The sequence below is a fragment of the Balaenoptera ricei genome, chromosome 2 (genome assembly GCF_028023285.1).
Source record: "Balaenoptera ricei isolate mBalRic1 chromosome 2, mBalRic1.hap2, whole genome shotgun sequence".
NCBI lineage: Eukaryota > Metazoa > Chordata > Mammalia > Artiodactyla > Balaenopteridae > Balaenoptera > Balaenoptera ricei.
This window is the reverse complement of record NC_082640.1, coordinates 161,169,805-161,190,188: the sequence shown is the minus strand read 5'-3', so window position 1 is coordinate 161,190,188 and position 20,384 is coordinate 161,169,805. Positions and strand designations below refer to the sequence as shown.

At 47.9% G+C, this 20,384-nt stretch overlaps 1 protein-coding gene across 2 annotated transcripts in view; it reads right to left on the bottom strand.

The window, feature by feature from the left end:
• Window positions 1-19,702, bottom strand: part of FLVCR2 (FLVCR choline and putative heme transporter 2) — a 65,327-nt gene extending 45,625 nt beyond the window's left edge. For both annotated transcript variants that reach the window (XM_059914709.1, XM_059914710.1), the window contains exon 1: window positions 18,678-19,702. In XM_059914709.1, coding sequence (XP_059770692.1) covers window positions 18,678-19,346 — 669 coding nt within the window. In that variant the 5' untranslated portion in view covers window positions 19,347-19,702. The remainder of the gene's footprint in view (window positions 1-18,677) is intronic.
• Between the last annotated feature and the right edge of the window lie 682 nt (window positions 19,703-20,384).

Here is a 20,384-nt window from a genome sequence, read left to right as displayed (position 1 = left end):
AGACGGAATGATTCACAAGTCCAACCTTTCATTGTCTGGTCTCAGCCTTTATCCCAGCAGATTCATTGTTTGCAAAGATCTCCCTACTTGAGTCTTTTAGAGCCCATCTCACCCTCAGTTCCTTCACTGAGTTTTCCTTGGTCATGCTAGTGAGGCTTGATCTCCTTGCCCTAACTCCTCTAATCCTTTGGTTTTCAACCTTATTTGTGACACTAGTCTGGTGCCTGGTAAACACAACAGGAGTTTACTCGATAAATGGGTACCGAATGAACGGGCTGCAGTTAAATGGCATGTCAGGAAAACATCACTTCCCTTCCAGATTAGCCATGAGTCCAGACCTGGGGAAAGATGTGGTTGGAAATTTGAATCTAGACAAGACTCTCAGAGAAAGTATGCTATTTAAAAAAACATCGTTGGGGGTTGTTTTAAAATCAACACCACATGAAAGATAAATTTGGGTTCAATCTAGATTTCCACACACCAGGTTTGCTCAAAGCTGATCAACCCCTATGAGCAACCTTAAGCACACAGCAGGATGCCACCCTCACAAGGGTGTTTTTACGTGATGGGTGACCACATACAGGTGTGTATCTATACATGTCTATATACACTAGCAATGATCTTAATGATCTAAAGATTAATCAGACGCTAAGTGTCACAGAGTACAACAGTTGAGGAAAACTTAGCTACATAGACAAATGTATGAAAATGTTACTACATAAAGGGTCATTTAAGTCCATGCAGAATTTATGGGCATTAAAATGTGCTACAATTATACTATGTCTAATTTCCATCTCATACAAAACGCGCCCACCCTCTCCTGGGGCTGCGTGTCTGGACACTGGTACCTCAGGCGTGGCCATCAGGGCCACCAGCAGGGAGGCCACCACTACAACCTGTCTCCCAGGACCACGTCCACGTGGGAATTATACACAGCGCTCGCAAGTGACTTCAACACTCACGGCCCATCCCTACGCCCTGCTGTGCGCATTTAAACACCATGAAGTGGTGCTGCTAGGCAAGTCTACACACTCGCGACATAGTTCTGCTCCTATTAATACCTCTCTCTCCTCTTGGCCAGTGCCAAGTAAACTTAGACGTGTGTTTACACCTCAGTGAAAACACTACACCTCAGTGATCGAAGAATAACTAATTTGGGTAAAATGATGCACAAAGGTTCCAGGATCCCCAATGTGGGTCTCCGTTAGAGTGAAGGCACGTGGCAGGAAAGCCAACTTTGGATGTGGGGGAGGCTCAGAGGGCGGTCCTGGGTCTGAGTCTTGGATGCCCCAGAAAGAAGCAAGGAGAGCGAGGTGGCTGCTGGGCACTGAAACACTGAACTTGAACAACAGTTTAATCATGAGGACAAGCTCCCAGCCACCCAGGACCACCAGGCAGCGTCTAGGAACACACCACATTCAGCAATCACGTGCACGCAAAGCCTGCTCACATGACTGTATTTTTGAAATTCCCAAATCCAACCCCTTTGCCTTCTTCTAAAAAGGCCAACTCAGGATTAAGGAGGCAGCAGACCTTCAGGAACAAAAACAGTCCCACTGACTTGGGGGCAAATCGCCCATGAAAGAGGTTTATGGATTTAAAAGGCTAGGCTTAGGCTCCTAAGAACTTGGGAAGCAGGGTCACAGCTGGTTGACTCTAGACTTTCTTAGAGTCCCTCCCCAATCACAGGGTTTGTCTTCAAATCTGTGATTGTGCTGGTGGCTTATATAACCTCAGCACTCTTGGATTTCCTCAGTCCTTCGGGGGAAAGAGGTTAGGAATAGGCAAGAAGAGCACTAGTGAAATCAGGACAGCCTGTAATCACTGCTTCCCAGGGAAGGTAAGAATAGTGATCATGGCTGATCCATTGTGCTCGCCACACCACAGTTACTGGCCTAGGCACTATTAAGCGCTATACATATAGACACACTCTTTTAATCCCTATTTTAAAATGGAGAAAACTGGCCTTTAAGTAGCTTGCCCAGGGTCATAGAACAGCAAGTGTTCTATGCTGGGCTTCAAGTTCAGGCCACGGGTACTAGAGTTTGAACCATTAACCATTTGGCTGAATGCTCAGGTCTTGGCTGTTATTCAAACTAGAAGGAAGGAAACTAATACATAATGAGCACCTACTGTGTGCTAGGCAGTTGCTAAATGATTTTTCACATTATTTCATTTAATCCCTTCCAACAACCCCCTAAAGTTGTTAGGATTATCTCTGGTTTGGTTTTTACAGATGAGAAAACCGTAACTTGCCCAAGTTCACCCAGCTTCTAATGGCAGAACTGAGATTCAAGCCCATGGCAATCGGACTCCAAACCCCTTGATGAAACAGGTGAACTTCATGGAAGTAACTGCCTCAGAGACCTGACAATATCTCCAGTCTTACACACTCGATTCTGTCATTCAAGTGCCCCCCGTTTGTCTAGCTATTGGAGGAAGTGACCGTGAGAGGTGTCTCCGGCTATAGTCTGTTTTGTTGACCACTTAGTTGCACCCTATGGGGTTTCTTGTTCTTATGCAATGCTGACTTTTGGTTGTTTTCCATGTAGGGTGTTTGTTGTCTCCCCAGCTAGATTTTAGCACCGTGAGGACAGGGACATTGACTAACATTTCCTTGTGTGACCCCCCTCCCCCCGCACGCAGTACAATGCTAAGAACAGAGAAGCGGATCAGGAAATATCTTCTGAATAAAGAGAAGACTTTTAGAACTGTGCAGCTCAAAAGTAACTCAAGTATTTCCCGTTTCTTCTACAGCAAAGAAGTTGGGCACAGTAGCAATTTGCTGCTTTCAGTCATCAACTCAAGAGGCTCCTGGTGCACACATGCCTCCTTTTAAGGGTAGGTGTTCCTCCTGGAATTGTCCTTGTGGCAACATCTGCAAAGGCTCAGTCCTGGTCTAGGTGAGACCATATGCCAAGGTTCCTCTGCTCCCCTTTCCCCGAGCGCCCACCTCAATGCCGGCTTCTCCACCCAAAGGTCCCTCTCACGACAGAGCTGACAGTCAACGACCATAGGCTCCTAGAACTTCCCCAGTGACTCAGCCGGGGAAGAGGAAAGATGAGGGGCATCTTTCCAATGACCAGGCCAGCAAAGAGGCAGATGCAGACCATACTTTCTCCAACTTTTGGAGAAAGTGAAAAGCTCCAAGCAGATGCTTTGGCACTTCCACCAACTCCCAACCAGATGCCAGCCCGCAGCAGCCAACAGATGAACCCAAACGTCTTGTGTGGTGTTGCTGCGCTCAACCTTACCACTCCCTGCCTGGTGACAGATGGTGAAACAGCCCAAAGCAGAAGAACTGTTTCCTTTGTCTGATATGTCACGAACTGTCATTCCTAAAAGTAATTCATGTGACAAAACATGTTTCTAATCCTCCCAAGTTTTCTTCTGAGTCTGGTTGGGCTTTCTTGGTGACAGCTCTCCCCTTCCAACTTTCAGAGGTGAAACTGAGACCAGGGGGTTTACTCACAGGCAGGCACTGGAAGAGTGATTTCTTAAAGGGCTGCCACAGGCCAGACCCACTTCAGGGTGCCCATCCAGAAACAGGCTGGGCTCTAAGTAGATTTTTCCAAAGAGCCAACTTCATAAGGCAACTACCCTTGCCTCATTATCCCAGAGGGATCTGCAAAGAAAAAGAAATCTAAACCTTGCACCAGGAAAGCTATTAATCACCCATATCTACCACCACCCCAAGAAAGCAATGCCATCAGCTCTCGCCCTGGGATTCAGGGAGTTAATCAGGACCTACATACATGAGGTCATCTCCCCTCCTACTTGGCCTGACATTTCCACCACTAGTCACTCCATAAGTAATGCCTTACAGTCTAATCCCTCTTCTCTTAAGTGTGAACTCAGGAACTTTTCTATTCACTACTGCATCCTCAGAGCTCAGAATGTGGGTTGGCACAGAGTGGATATTCAATAAGTATTTGTTCAAACAATAAACAAAAGCTGTGGTGCACTGTCTCAAAGAAACCATAGCTCCCAAGAATTGACATAAAGGTCAGAGTGCTTGGCCCTATAAATGGAGAGTATAGCCCTTAATCTGAGGTTGTACTTCATGAGATAGACAGCCAAGGGGATGAGAGCCTTCGTTCACTGACTCTCATTTGTCACATTACCTGCTGTCAACTGGGGAGACACCTGGAGGCTGGCCAGAGTGGATGCAATCCAGGACAAGCAGAATTCAAAGAGAAACAAAGACTGGATGGCCAGGGGCCTGTGTGGTTTACTCACAAGCGACAGAGATCTGGCCCACCGTGGGGGCACCCTCGTAAAGGACTTGGATTTTTGTGGAGTACCATGAGAATACAGGGCCAGCATTCTTGGGCCAATAATGGGATCCCCTCTTCCCTAAGGAGAGACAGAAGAATTCCGGAGAGAGAAAAGTCAATTATCACAGTCACAAGGGCTGTCTGAGCCCCACCAGTCCCCACTTGTTACCATGGGTCGGTGCCACTTGCTAAATGTAAGGGGCCTGGGAGAAAATGTGGTAACATCAGGACACCAGGCCCTTAGGAGAAGACTTCTTACTCGCGGGACCCGTCTCCTGATGGTAGGGACTAAGTCAGTTCTGTGCTCTGCCACCACTGCCATTTCGTACACTGAAGAGAGGAGCCATCCAAGGCACACAGAGATTGAAAAGCTGCTTTGTGCCAATCTCTGGCAAAAGGCCCTTCTTGGCATCAAAAGGAATTAGAATGGTCCACAGGACCTTAGGAGCTGCATCATGGCTGAAGTCAAAAGGACCAAATCAGCAGGGATGCTCCAGAAACCAGGAGCTCTGGGAGAGGCTCCTACAGCCAGAATGACCGGAACTTTTTCTGAAATGAATAGCTGACTCTAAAGCCAAGAATGGTGAGCCCTGTAAACCGAGGGTATGGTCCCCTAATCCAAGGTGGCTCTTTACCAGATGGACAGGACCTGATTTATGTACAGGAAGCCCTTTTACTCTCTGAGTGTCACGAGGCAAGTCCAGAGTCCTTTTTTCTTTTTTTTTAAGGGCACGTAAAAGCCCACATTTGCACAAAATTTCAGTTTTCAAGGCACTTGCACATCCAGCATATAAACTGAGCCTCAAAACCATCCAGTGAGGTGAAGAGCCAGATGCCCATAGCACAGGAGAGGCACAGAGCCTGGGAGGGGACCGTCCTTTTCTCCATTTTGTAACTGAGTTGGCTCAACTTGCTGAAGTCACAGAGGTGATCAGCAGTGAGGTAACATCGGGACTTCTGATGGTCCCATTCGCAGCCCTGCTCTCTTCCCACAGAGCCTTGCTGAGCCACGACAAGGCACCAAGCAGCCACGTAGCCCAGGAAGACATGGTCTGAGACCCAAGATGAACCAGGGTCTGATGGGGTCCTTTGCAATGGGTGTTTGTTATGTAACTGAGAAATGCATCTGGGTCATCATACAATGGCTAACAGTTACTCTGTACCTCTTATCAAAGTTCTTTCTGGACAGTGAGTCAGAGGCAGTTCAATGAGTGGAGAGAACATCAATGTCTCTGGGAGTCTCTCAACAAACTTACAGTGGTGATCTGGGCCCTGCGGACACAACTTCCTACCCCCCACAGTAGCCTTGAGAGAAGCAAACATTCCCAAGGAGGGCTCTCCTTACTCCACAAATAAAGCAAAACATTGTCAAGATGCCTGTCCCAAGGCCAGAGGCCGAGAATGTCTCTTGGTGGCCCGGTCTTCCCAGGCCTTACCCTCCCAAGTCAGCCAGCCCCAAAGAGGGAGGAGCTCTAACACCTGCAGCTCTTCCTGAGGACCTGCTTCCAAGGCCATAGAGTTGAGGAAGCAGGTGGAGGGGATTTTCTCAGGAGGCCCACTTACACATAAAAGGTGAAAAAGATTAGTAAGAGGGTTGGGTCAAGCTGCACTCTTCCCCCACCCACCACCCCCATCCTCCCGAGGCCACAGCTGACATGTTATTCGATGGCAATCACAGAACATGCTCTGGAATCTTCCTTCAGCAATGAGAAGACCATTCCCCAAAGTGTAAAACCAGAACACCAGTCGTCCATCTTTCCATTCACATGTTCTCAGTCCCCACCACGTGCCAGGAATGTGGCTTCTTCTGGCCTGTGTTCTATGAGCAAGGTCTTTAGGGGGGTGACCTATTTCTAGAAGGGTGGTGATGTCAGCCCCAACCTAACTCATCAGCAGAGACTGGACAGGCAAGTCTGCTTAAGTTCCTGACCTATGGTGTCAGGGAGGAGGATCTGTCAGCAAATATTCCTGGGACAGCAGCTGCGATGAAAGAAAGGCCCAGAATCCAGAGATACCAGAAGGAATGCTGCAGAACCTGAGTTTGGCAGGGAGGGAGAAGACGGATGTGCATTCAGTGAATGTCTGCAGAGACTCATCTGGTTCAGGAGCTTTCACAACTCCTTTGACTTAAGTGGCCACCCTGTGAGGCTGGCTTCCTTATTACAGATAGGTAAGCTGATGCCCAAAGAGAGCAGGTGTCTAGCCAGAGGCCCCAAATACAGGGGTCAGCAGAGCCGGGTCAGGGTCCCATGGCTCCCACACCAGGAGTTCTCCAACTTCAGGGCGCATCACAATCCCTGAGCTCCATCCCGGACAGGCTAATTCCTTGGATCTGCCCCAGTGCCCAGGAATCTGCATTTCTAACAAACACCCCAGGTGGTGCTGGTGGTTCATGGAGCACACTTAGAAACAATTGACCTCCACTGCCCCAAGGACAGAAATCAAGAGCTAATTCTCAGCTGCTGGCTTCCCTCGGCGTCCCAGGCAGGGACAGATGGTGGGACCGGTGTGTGTTCCTGCCTAGCTCCTCGGTAGAGAAGCAACCGGCCTCTGAGTTCACTGAGTGGCTCCACAAACATGTCCAGCCCCAAACAGGAAGCTGCGGACAAAGGTCTGAGGAGGCGAGGACTGCTCAAAGGGCAGTCACCACCCCAAACAAACAGCCCATTGCGACGGACCCTGCTTTAACGCCAAGACTCAGGGCGGTTCACTTCCTATATTTCTGAGTTGATGGGCACAGCAAATGGCCCTGAGCGCAGACAGCTACTTCCAGAGCCAGCATGGGAGACCCAGCCATGCCAACACCACAACGTGGAGCAGAAATCAGGAATTTCCAGGGGAGAGGAAAAGGAAAAAAAAAACAAAAAGGAAAAAAAATAACCTCCAACCTTGCTCCAGCTTCCGTGCCCCCTCCCTTCTGGAGCCGGCAGGGTTGTCTAGTCAAAAGGGATCTCCTGGAACTGAAAAGGGCTTGTGTTCACCTCCTCTCTAGAGAAAGAATCGGATGGGAGCCAAAGCAAACACCACTCCACTCGTGGTTGCGAGGCACACTGTCTAATCCGGAGAAGTTGGTAAGCAAGTGAAAGCCAGCCCTACCTCCCACCCTCCTCCTGCAAACACACATGGTGCTGGTGCTCTCTGCCCTTACGCTGGGGCAAGACCTCATCTTGAACTGTGTGGGGCTCAGAGGCCAAGCTACAGTTTTTGCAAAGCCTAAAAAAGGAGAGATGCCTGGAATAAGGTGGGGAGGCAGAAGAGCCAGGATGGGCTGCCAGAACCTGCAGGATACCTCCGACCTCTGAATGACTCAGCAAAGACAAAGGCCTCCGTCCTGAAGAACAGAGAGAAAGGAGATGCTCCCTTGGGTTAAGTTTGGGACGGTGCTAGATAGAAGTCAGGAGACAGAGAAGAAAGAAGAGGAAACACCCGCTTTCACCTTAGCCCTATAGTTCTTCGTCATCCCTGATGGGGATCAAACCAATTCGCATGGGGCTGTTTGATGTTGGGGGTTGGGGGAGGTGAAGGCAACGGAAGGACATCCTGTTAACAGCGTTGTTGGATAAAGATCAAGAATCAGGCAGTGGAAAACAGCTGGGTCCACCTGATAAGCCTGGGCATCCCACTTCCTTCAGTAGAGTCTTAGGTTTGTAAGACTAAGGTCTGATGTGTGGGGATGAGAACTGGCCCAGTACCTATGTCATCCCTAAGACCCCAAAATCTTCACCAAAGACAACCGGTCTCATCAGCCACATACTGGGAAGATAACACCATCTCCTGGCACCAGCACATCTCTTAGTTTGAGTAGCTCTCAAGAGGAACAAGTCCCCATCAAGATACTGCCTGGAAACTTCCAGAAAGGCCCACCTTCCCCTATTCACCCAACTCCTGGTCACTTCGCTTGTTGAGAATCGGCTCATAACCATCACCTCCTCAGGGAAGCGGTCCCACTGGCTCCCCACTACACTCACTCTGGGGTGTGTCCTCCCACACGCTGTGACCCCTCAATGTCCTGTGCACATGTACCCTTAAGCCTGCCACACGGTGGTATTGGGAGCATTTAAGTGTTGGCCTCTCCTTCTAGATCAGTGGCCAATTACCTTTATTGATGATATAGTAGTGACAACACCTGTTCTTCATTTAGCAGACAAACTCTGCTGGCTAAGCGCCCTCCACTTACTGTCTCATTTACTCCCCTCCTCCACTATTGCAGGAGCCAATATTATCTCCATCTTACAAAAGAAGAAGCCAAAAGTTAGAAAAGTTAAGGGTCTTGTCCAAGGGTACACAGCAGAGCTAAAGATGTGTTCTCAACCACCCTGGGTCCAGCAGAGTTCAAGGCACCCCGTAAGGACTGAATAGCTTTTTCCACTGAAGGAGTAAGATTGAGTCACGTCAGGAAGACAATCCAGGCATGAGAGTCCCTTCCTGCAACCACCTGAGCTCTCAGCTAACTGAGTGGTCACCTTAATTCCTTTCAGGAAAGGAATACCTGTTTATTAATTTGTCCATCCATTTTTAAGCGCCTGTTATGCCCAGAGCCTTGACATAAGGGAGAGATGTATTAGTCAAGGTTCCAGTCCTTTGACAAGTTTCCCATTTAGTAAGAAGAGGAGGTGGAGGAAGAGGGGAAGAGGACAGGAGAAAAGTTACGGAAGAGGGGGAAACACAAACCGTAGAAAACAAAAGGCCAGTATCCACAGAAACTCAGCAAGCACACAGAAGGGCAAGGACCGCTTTCCTCCAGCACAGAGACTGAGGAGATGACGGCAGGGGTGAGCAGCTACCCAGGTACCCAGCCAGAGGGAACACTTCCCAAGCAGTGTATCTTTTCGTTTTTGGTGCCAGTGGTAAATATATATATATATATATATATATATATATATATCATAACATTTACTATTTTAATCATTTTTAGCTGTACAGTTCAGTGGCATTAAGTACATTCACATCATTGTGCAACCATCACCTCCATCCATCTCCAGAACTTTTTTCATCTTCCCAAACTGAAACTCTGTACCCATTAAACACTAACTCCTCGTTCCCTCCTCCCCCAGCCCCCCAACCACCATTATACCTTTTGTCTCTATGAATTTGATTACTCGAGATTATCTGTGGTATAATAAAAATATATTTGGTCTTCACTTCTGGTTCCTGGCACAGAGCTCTAAACCCTGGGCATTTCCTGAGTGATAGGACTGTCCTTTGTTATACATAAGGATCCTGTTTCCAAGGACTGTCCTTTGTTATTCATAAGGATCCTGTTTCCATCACACCTGAGTTTAGGCTATGAGGTGACTTAGAGTGGGACCCCTCCAGAGCCTCAGGATGGAGGTGGTTTCCAGAAGACCAAGTGATTAAAGTTTGGGAACTTTCAGCCCCACCCTCCCCCCACCCCTGAGAAGCAAAAGGGAACTGGAAATTGAGCTCTAGAAAAACTCTTGAACAAGGAAATTCGGTGAGCTTACAGGCTGGTGAACACATCACATCAAAGTGCTAGGAGGGTGGCCCACAGAGGCTCTAGCATCTCCTCCATTTGGCTGTTCCTGACTTGTAGCCTTTATAATAAACCAGGAAAAACAGTTAGTGCTTACCTGAGTTCCCTGAGCCATTCTAGCAAATTACAGAACCTGAGTAGGGCTCGTGGGAACCCCCAACTTATAGCTAGTCAGTCAGAAGTCTGGGTGGCCCCCAGGGCTTGCAAATGGAGACAGTTTTACGGGACTGAGCTCTTAACTTGTGGGGTCTGCACTAACTCATTAGTGTCAAGAGTTGAACTGAATTGAATCGTAGGACAGCCAGTTGGTGTTAGAGAATTGAAGAATTGATTAGTGTCAGAAAAAAAGACAGCTCAATACCTCACATAGGTAGAATTACAGAGTATCTGTTTTTTGTGACTACCTTATGTCACTCAGCATAATGCCTTCAAGGTTCAGCCATGTGTAGCACGTGTCAGAATTTCCTTTCAAGAATGAATAATATTCTATCATATGTATATTTCATATTTTAACAATCATCCATAGATGAACACTTGGGATCCTTCCACCTTTCAGCTATTGTGAAGAATGATGCTATAAACATGGGTGTACAAATATCTGTTCAAGTTCCTGCTTTCAGTTCTCTTGGGTAACTACCCAGAAGTATAAATGCTAAATCATATAGTAATTCTATTTTTAATTTTTTTGAGGAAATGCCATACTGTCTTCCATGTGACTGCACCATTTTACGTTCCCATCGGCAATGCACAAGGGTTCCAATTTCTCCACATTCTTGCCGACATTTCTTACATTTTTCTTTTTCTTTTTTCTTATTGATAACTGTCTTAAGAGGTATGAAGTGGCATCTCATTGTAGTTTTGATTTGCATTTCCCTAATGTTGAGCTTCTATTCATGTGCCTATTGACCGTCTATGTATCTTTTTTGGGGGAGAAATGTCTATTCAAGTCCTCGGCTCATGTTTCAATTGGGTTGTGTTTTTGTTGTTGTTCAGCTGCAGGAATTCTTTATATAGTCTGGCGCTTAACCCCATATCAGATATATGATGTGCAAATATTTTCTCCCATTCCATGGACTGCCTTTTCACTCTATTGATAGTGTCCTCTGATGCACAAAAGCTTTTAATTTAGATGTAGTCCAATTATTTGCTGTTGTTGTTGCTGACGCTTTTAGTATCACATCCAAGAAATCACTGCCATCACTGCCAAATCCATTATCATGAAGCTTTTTCCTTATGTTTTCTTCCAAGAGTTTTGTAGTTTTTCCCAATACCATCTGTTGAAGAGACTGGTGATAATTATGTGTCCATGTAGGTTCATCAATTGTAACCAATGCACCACTCTGGTGGGGGTGTTGAAAATGAGGGAGACTACACCAGGAGGGGATGAAGGGAGTATGTAAGAAATCTCTGTACCTTCCTCTTAATTTTGCTGTGAACCTAAAACTGCTCTAAAAAATAAAGTGTATTTTTTTAAAAAGGCTGTCCTTTTCCTCTTGAATGGTCTTGTCACCCTCGTTAAAAACCATTTGACCATATATATGTGAGGGTTTATTTCTGGACTCTCTATTCCTTTGGTCTCTCTGTTTGTCTTTATGCTGAAACCACACTGTCATGATTACTGTAGCTTTGTTATTAGTTTTGATATCAAGAAGTGTCAGACCTCCAACTTTGTGATTCTTTTCCAAAATTGTTTTGGCTATTCAGCATCCCTTAAACTTCCACATGAATTTTAGGATGCATTTTTCTTCATCTGTGAAAAACATCATCAGGATTTTGATAGTGACTGCACTGAATTTATAGACTGCTTTGTGTAGTATTGACATCTTAACAATATTAGGTCTTCCAATCCATGAACACAGATGTTTTACCATTTATTTGTGACTTCTTTAATTTCTTTCAGTAACATTTTATAGTTTTCAGCATACAGGTCTTTCACCTCCTTGGTTAAACTGATTCCTAAGTATTTTTTTGGATGCTACTGTAAATGGAATTGTTTCCTTAATTTCCTTTGTGGATTTTTCATTGTTAGTGTATAAAAACACAGTTGGTTTAAAACGTTGCAAATTTGGTCTGCTTCGCGTTCTCAGGTTTGCAGAAAGGAACTGGGTACTGGGAGGCACAGCAGTTGGATGGGGTCAGGGCAAGGGTGAGCAAAATGGCCATGAAACTTTCTACCATTCTGAATGTGGTTTTTTCTTGGTTGGGCGTTTACTTGGTTGCTGTAGATCTTTGACTGATTTCCAAACTCCCATAGGGAAGATATTTTAGCCAGTTTCTAGTTTATTTAATGTTTCTGTGGGGGAACAAGGGTCTGGAGCTTCCTGGTCCACCATCTACTGATGTCACTCTCCGAGGCTTTAGGCTTAACCTCCAAGAGGTGTATCTTCAAGGAGAGAATCAAGAAGCCAGACTGGTCAGAGCAGAGACAAGGCTGGGAGGGAAGAAGAGACAGGCTGGATGGGAAGGACGAGGGAGGAGGGGTCCTGCATGCTAAACTGAACACTCAGACTCGATTCCACGGAATTGTCAGGCCCTGAAGAACGCCTGCCAAGGCAACACGGCCAAGACAGAAGTCAGGCCAGGCCAGCCAGAGCCTCTTCTCATGTAGTGCACTGAGTTGAAGGTCAAAGAAACAGAAGGATTAGGAGCTTCTGCTATGGTTCCACCTCACAGGCCTTCAGGGCTGCCCTTACCCAGACCCCCAGGACCCTGAGTCTATTTTCAGAACCTTAAGTGAATCAGAATTACGAGCCCCATCCCAAGCCCATCCTCTCCCCTCAATCTGGAGAGTGAGTGGCTGAGCGTCCAGCTGCATCCACCTGGGAACTGGACCCATCACACAGCAGCACAAAACACACCAGCCCTGACAAGAACCTGGCTCCAAGCAGGAGGGCGCCTTCCCTCAGCACGCTGCTCCTCTCCTAGAGATTTCAAGTCTGCTCATGAGCCTCTCCTGGGAAGCCAGGTAAAAACACAGGCGCCTGGGCCTCTCCCCTAGAGAGGCTGATTAGGAAGTCCAGGTGAAGGCCCAGGCATCTGTGTTTTGTCCTGACCCCAGAGGTGAGGCAAATGGTCACTATTTGGGGGAGCACTGGTCTAGCTTCCTTCCCAGAGTCGCCAGACTCTGAGCTCATCCACCTGCCCGCATCTTTGGTGAGGGCTTTGCGATGAAGGACAAACCAGAACTGGAATTCGGTTCCACTTTACCTTCCCCAGAAGTTTCAAACTAGAAGTTTTATCTGACCCACAATTTTAAAACATGGAAAATAATAATAATAAAATAAAATTTTGAGTTTTATCAGCATTTTAAAAAACAGGGGCTTTCCTGGTGGCGCAGTGGCTGAGAATCTGCCTGTCAATGCAGGGGACACGGGTTCGAGCCCTGGTCTGGGAAGATCCCACATGCCGCGGAGCAACTGGGCCCGTGAGCCACAACTACTGAGCCTGCGCGTCTGGAGCCTGTGCTCCGCAACAAGAGAGGCCGCGATAGTGACAGGCCCGCGCACCGCGATGAAGAGTGGCCCCCGCTCGCCGCAACTGGAGAAAGCCCTTGCACAGAAACGAAGACCCAACACAGCTAAAAATAAATAAATAAAATAAATAATTAAATAATTTTAAAAAAAATTCAATGTTGTAATAAAAAACAGATTTCATAAGCCAGACACAAAGACAAATATTGCATGATTTTGGTTATATGCGGTACCTAGAATAGGCAAATTAATAGAGATAGAAAGTAGAATAGAGGTTACAGAGGAGGAGTTACAGTTTAATGGGCACAGAGTTGTTGGGGGTGATAAAAGTGTTTGGGGTATAGATACTGGTAATTCTTACACAACATTGTGAAACTATTTAATGCCATTGAATTGTACACTTATGAATGGTTAAAATTATAAATATGTCTATTTTACCACAGTTAAAAAAACAGACTTCACATAAAAATCTGGATTTCTGGTTTCTCTTTAAAGAAAAAACAAATGAGACGATCTGACAACGCTGGTCATGCTGTGTATGTGAACAGTTGGCAGAGGCTGAAGCAGCTGCCACCTCCAGCTGGGACACGTGCTCTTATGATGCTGTGACCCCTCCACACTCCAATGTCACTTTTCCTTTGTCACACTTTCTACGACCTGGCTGCCCCTATGAGCATTTGAGGGTTGGTCTTGGCTCTACCCCTTCTCATTTCAGTCTCCACTAGCCTTGCTCTGCTCTCCCAGCCCCTGCCTGGTCCTCTCTTCCAGTCAGAAGGGGAGGCCAGCAAGTGGTCAGCCCCATGGGCAGGTGCTTCATGTGCCTTGACAATGACCACAAATGAAAGCACAGAAGAGCTTGCCTTCACCTCCCCAGATGTCACTCAGCTTGAAAGTTTCTCTGACATTGCAACAGCCAGATTGATAAGCCTGGACTTTAACACACCCAAGTGCCCAGGAGTCTGGAACAAGATGAGGCTGACCATTCACCTCATGACCTGGACTCTTGAGTCAGCCTCTGGACCACCCGCTGGGTGACAGAGGATCAGCCAGTCCAGCAAACACAACCTCCTCAAGACTGGACTCACTTTCTTAGAGTCCATCTTTGTCTGCTAGAACCTGATTTCCAAATGCTTGAAATATGATGGGGTTCAGGACACAATACCCCCAAATTTGGTACCTTGGCATAGTGAATATTTTCAGCTGAAGCAATTTGAGAGAATTGAAAAGCAGGAAGGTCACTCTGACCTCCTCCCCCTCCTTCCCCGAAACAAGCCTTAAAACCCTCCTGTGGGAGATGCCCTCCTGGTACACAGAGGAAGGGAGCGTCCTTGTCTCTCAAGACCCTTGTCTCTGAAGATAAAGGGGCACTGCCTCCAAGAATCCTGACAAACAGGCCTTGCTCAGTGGTCCCCCGGTTCTACAGACCTCAGAATCCTTAACCTGTCACATCCCTCCACCACTGTCTGCTCTCCAGCAAATATGGCATAGAAGTGCACAAGTCTAACTCTTCCTTCATTTCCTTACAAAGACTCCCGTGTCACCTAATACTTATATGAAATAATTACGGATGATTTTCTCTTATTAATCTGACTTCATCAATTTAATTTTTAGCTGGGGACTCTAAGACAGTCAAGGAAAACCTTTTCCTCCCCTACAATTAGCATCATTGTTCCAGACATGGTGGGAAATGTTGCTAGTCTGTAAGCGTAAAATCCATGCCAACTTCCAAAGACTCACCATAGGAAAAGAATGTGAACCAGCTTGTTAGTAATTTTATTATATTGATTACCTGTTGAAATACTATTCTGGATATATTGAGTAAAACCGAATATAGTCCTAAAACTAATTTCACTTGTTCTTTATACTTTGGTAAAAAATTTACATTTTACCTGTTTCTCAAGTGGCTACTAGAAAATTTAGTCATATATGTGGTTTGCATTTGTGGCTTTCATTATATTTCTATCGGACAGATAGACCGTGGCTGCTGCAGAACTGATTCTGTAAGGTTACTGTATTTTTTTTTTCTTTTTTTTGGCCGTGCCGCGCGGCTTGCGGGATCTTAGTTCCCCAGCCAGGGACTGAACCCAGGCCACGGCAATGAAAGCTCAGAGTCCTAACCACTGGACCGCCAGGGAATTCCCAGGTGACTGTATTTTCTTTTCCTCGAAAAGCAAACTGATTCTCTCTAGACTTTTTCTGGGTGGCGCTGTGCTATGACCTGCGCAAGGGTCCCGGAGGAACTCCCTTCTGGTCTCAGGGCTGGAGGCTCTTCGTCGGGGCTGGGGCTGCCTTGAAGATCTCTTCCCGCTCCCACATCTCCCTCACCCTGTGCCACCAAGCCGTCACCAGACTCTCTCACGAGGCTCTCTTCTCAGCCTTGCTCAATAACCATATGTCCACATCACTCAAAACCCCAGATGGTTTTCCCTGGAAACAATGGAACCAGTGTTGTTAACACTGCCGGGCTGCTACCACCTGTGTGAGGGTCACAGGGAAGTGCCCCAGCTGCAGTCCAAGACTCCCTGCCCTCTCTCACGCCAGCTCAGGATCCACTGGTTTCTTCTCCCCAGAGCCTGGAGTCCCACCTTCCTGAGGCTGAGAGAGGGAGAACCAGCCCCTCAGCAACCAGCACGTGGGGAGGCACTGCCAATGCCTGGAACTTCAAAACAGAAGGCAGGTGCTAGCTCTCAAATTCTAGAGAAACTGCTGGACACTTTATCACCACCGACAAGCCACAACCCTTGAGACACAGGGCCAAAACTTGAAACTCAGAATCCTGCCTTTTTTTTTTTTTTTTTTTTAATATACGCTTTGTCCACCTGAAGACTCAATAACGGCCCACTGACAGGGGCTCTGGGGCTGGAGCTGGCTTCAAACCTCCTTTCTACCACTCAGCACCAGTAGGACCCTGGATAAGGTTGTTCCATTTATCTGGGTCTCAAGTTCCTCACCTATAACAACAGGGACAACCCCACCCACCTCAAAGGTTAAAAAAATTAAATAATGCATGAAAAAGTGCCTTGCACATAATAGGTGTTTGATAGATATTAGCTTCCTTCCCCTTCAGTCTTCCCATAGCAATGACACGGAGAAGATACTTAAAAACCTCGCGGAGAACTGAAAACAAATCCTCTGTACTCTCATCTGGTTGCTTCTTGTGCGTGTGCTTTTTAAAATCTGAATGTTGGTGCCTGATACAATTTAAGAGGGTGGTAGCAGAACTCTGCGAAGCAGGGATTCTCTTTGCAGCCCTAGCACAGCGTCTGGCAAGGCAGGTGCTAGGCAAATGCTTGTTGAGTGAAGGAATGAGTGTTGGATTTAGGCCAGCAGGGACTGGTGCCTCGTGGAGCCTATCAGAGAAGCACTAGGAGGGGTCAGAATTACCATGAAACAGGGGTTTGGCTGATCAGTGTGAAGTCTGTGGCCACAAAGAGTTACTCTCCGGAAAGATGCTTCCAATCTGTTTAGACAGCTTTGTGGAGCCTTTTTTTTTTTTTTTTTAACTGCAAAGCTCAAGGTGTTCTGTTAATATTTCTCCTCCATTCGGCCATGCTTTCCTCAGAGAGAAAGGTTAAAACATATGCCAAGAACCAAACACAGTCACAACTACGTGAGGAAGCATAAACAATTCAGCTTTTCATATTTCTTTTTTTTTTTAACTTAGCACAGTGGGTTAAGCCTAAAAGAACACACTAAATTGATGGCTCTGTGATACAAATATATGCTGTCAGGGTGTTTTTAAATGTAAAATTCTTAGCATTTTCTGACCTTGGTGGGGAGTGGGCATGGGCAATGAGTAACTATTCTTACTAAATTTTAAAGATATATTTGGTTTTAAGTTCCTTTACAGCTGTGTGCAGAGGGGTGTGAAAACCAATTCGTTTTTGCTCCATGGTGAACGAAAAAAAGTGTTGGGTTCTCTGATCTCACCAGGCCACCTGAGGGCCCGGTTAGCTCTTCTGCCCTCCCCAAACAATGGGTTTGGGATTGCAGTGACCCTGTCTGAATCCTGTTGGGGCTGCGAATAGGGAGATTTAACCCTCTGGAAGCTTGAAAAGTCCTGCGCATCTCTCCCCAGCTTTACCCTCCTATAAAGAAAACATCCAATAATGTCAAACCTGCCAGCAAAGCTGCAATGGAGATGTTCAAATTCACAGTCACATCACCTTCGAGAAGAGGGGGTTGGTAAATGTCACCCTTAATACCTATTTTTTAATTGCCTTGAACAAAAAGATCCAACCTGTTTCATCCCCAGACTTCAAATCCATTCAATCTTCTGAACATTCAAACCCACAGGTTAAAGAAAACTGGGTAAAGAATTTTATGTTGCTTGTTTGTGCTGAAGAAGGCCTGTCTGTTGCTTTCACTGATGGCTTACACTATTACCCAAGTGGCAGGCCTTACTGGCCTGAAAAAATTTAGCTGAAGTTACCTTTTTGGTGGTAAAGATGAACAGAATGGAAATTTACCTTTAGAGAAGTTTGGAAATTTCTGACCCAAATAAGAACTTTTTAAACGAAAGCTTAAATATTCTAAATGCAATGAACAGGTAAGAGAAAACAAGCCTACAAGAACTAAGGGTTACTGGTCATTTGTTAAATGCATAGCCACAAATGCATGTGCTTGGGAAGAAGTGAGACGCCAGGCAGTGGTCCAGATAAAGAAGGGCCCCGTAAATAGTTGCTTCAGCCTTTCAGGGACAGCAATCAGACTCACGACATGCCCACCTTTCTGGGTCATATCCACACTGAGATGCAAAGAATTTGAGATTCTCCTTCCCAGAAGAAGGAAAGACAAAGGATTAAGATATGAGCTTTCCAGGTCTTTCCAAGGTTTCTAGGCCATGAAAATTCAGAGCAAGAATTCGACTCCATCCTGCTGCCCTTGGCTCTAAACCCCAGGGAAGGAGGTTGGCACAAAGCATTGTTCCCACTGTCCTGGCTTCAGCTGTGTATAAAGAAGGTGAGAGCAGCGCCAACGCCACCAGGGCCCCGCTCTGCCTTTCCATGTGGTGCAGGAGATACTGTGCTCTAGGAAAGCTGGTTGGACAGGAAAAAAGCACCTGCCAACTTCTGATGACACAGAATAGTCTGACGCCCAGGGACTGCTCCCCGGGAAAGAACAGCTTTCCTCTCCAAGCTGGTGAAGTAAGTTCAGGAATGAGATCATAAAAACACCATGTGTTCCAGAAGCACCCTTTCTGCTGGTGGAGGAGAAACTGTGAATGACAGCAAAGGCCCCTCCTTTTGTTTCCCCACTTCTCTTACACAGTCACCCAGTCACAATCACTCACTCACACTATCAGTCACACCCAGCCACAGTCACCCAGAGTCACAAACACACTGAAGTCAGAAAACTACGGTCTCCACACAGGGAGGCGTGCGGTACAATCAACACACTCAGTCCCACAGTGAACACCACCCACTCGCTACCCACCTGATTGCCAAAGACAGCTACGGAGCAGGCTGTTGACACCTCATTAGCCCCGAACCAGACAGAAGCAATGCGGGAGGGCATGCCCAGGATGAAGACCTGGGCCACGGAGCAGATGACCTGGCCCAGCAGGGTGACTGGGAAGAGATGCGGCTTCAGGCTGCCCAGCTTCACCCAGGCCCCCAGGCAGTTGAGAGCGGAGCCGGTGAGGGCGATGGTGCGCAGGCCGAACTTCTCCAGGAGCCAGGCCACCGGCAGGAGCAGAGGAATGTAGGTCAGCATGTAGCACATGGAAAGCCAGTCGATGGCAAAGGCACTGACCCCGTAGAAGTTCATGAAGATGTTATTGATGGAGCTGTACTGGATCCACTGGAAGGCGTTGCACATGGAGTAGCAGCTAAACACCAGGACCACAGCCCATCGGCGCTTGCTCACCTTGATCACGCCAAGGTCCTCCGGGCCCGAGCTACTGGGGTGGGCCGAGCCACTGGGCTGAGCCAACGTACTGGGGTGGGCCGAACTACTGCGGTGCGCGGAGACACTGGGGTGGATGGAGACGCTTGGACGGGCTGAGACGCTGGGATGGGCCGAGAGGCTGGGGTTCTCCCCGAGGGCGGAAGTCTGCGAAGCGGTGCCATCGCGCTCTTGCTGGTTAGGCTCTTCATTCACCATGACCACAGCCTCTCCTGCAGCCCTAGACAGGTGCTGAGGACTCTAGTCGACTTAAGGGGCAGTGGCGTCGTCTGGTCACCTCAAGCTGACGTAGCACTTACCCGGCCAGCCCGGAAGGAATAAATGGAGTCCCCAGCCTGCGTAAAAGCCGCGAGTGGGGCTCTTTTGCTCACCCCCAAGCTTCTGCTCTCACTTTTCCTTGGCGTCCTCTGTCCCTGATTGCTGTCCCCCAGCTGCAGACGCCTCAGCCTGGTCCTGGCCCCCGGTGCCTTGAGTCCTGCCGAAGCGCCTGTCGACGTTCACCCTCTCCGTCCTGGAAAGAGCTCTCTCCGGGCGCAGCCACTCCGCCGGACTCTGGTCGCTCCCGGGCGGACTGGCGGCCTCGCCCCCTCCGGCGCACGTGACCGCCCCGCCCCCGCCCCGCGCGGCTTCCCCACCCACGACCCACCCGCTCGCCCCCGCCCCCTGCCCCTCCCGCCTTCGCCAGCTGCTGGCCCGGCTATACAGTGGTTTCGCCACCGCCTGCGGGTGCATTCCTCCCCCACGCCCCGGGCACCATGGAAACGGCCGGGTTAACCCGCACCCGGGTACTGCCCCTCAAATTCATTTGTCCCCTCCCGGCGGACTCCGCAAGAAAAGACCCTCTGTCCTTCCGAGGTGATCCTCTAAATAGAGTCTCCTCCGTGCCGGTCCGCATGCCCTGCGCGCCCACACGGATGCCAGGCGCCCCCAAACTGCTCTGTGGTATCCAAGAGGGATTCCCGACTTTTTGCACTTGGCTGGGCTCCCCAACCCTTGCTGGACTTTCGGTATAAAGAGACATTTGTAGATTTCCCGGGCTGGCTGGGGTCGGGAGTAAAGGCGAGCTGCGGAAAACTCGCTCCGCTCCTTGCTTTCCCTGTGAACCTGGTCTTACATCGGGGAACTCAGATCTGAACCTGTTCGTTAGGACTCTTCTTTCCTGATGGATCCCCGGGCGACCTCCAGGCGAGGAACTGAGGGTGGAGGGAAGAGGCGAGTTCGGAGACGCTGAAGACC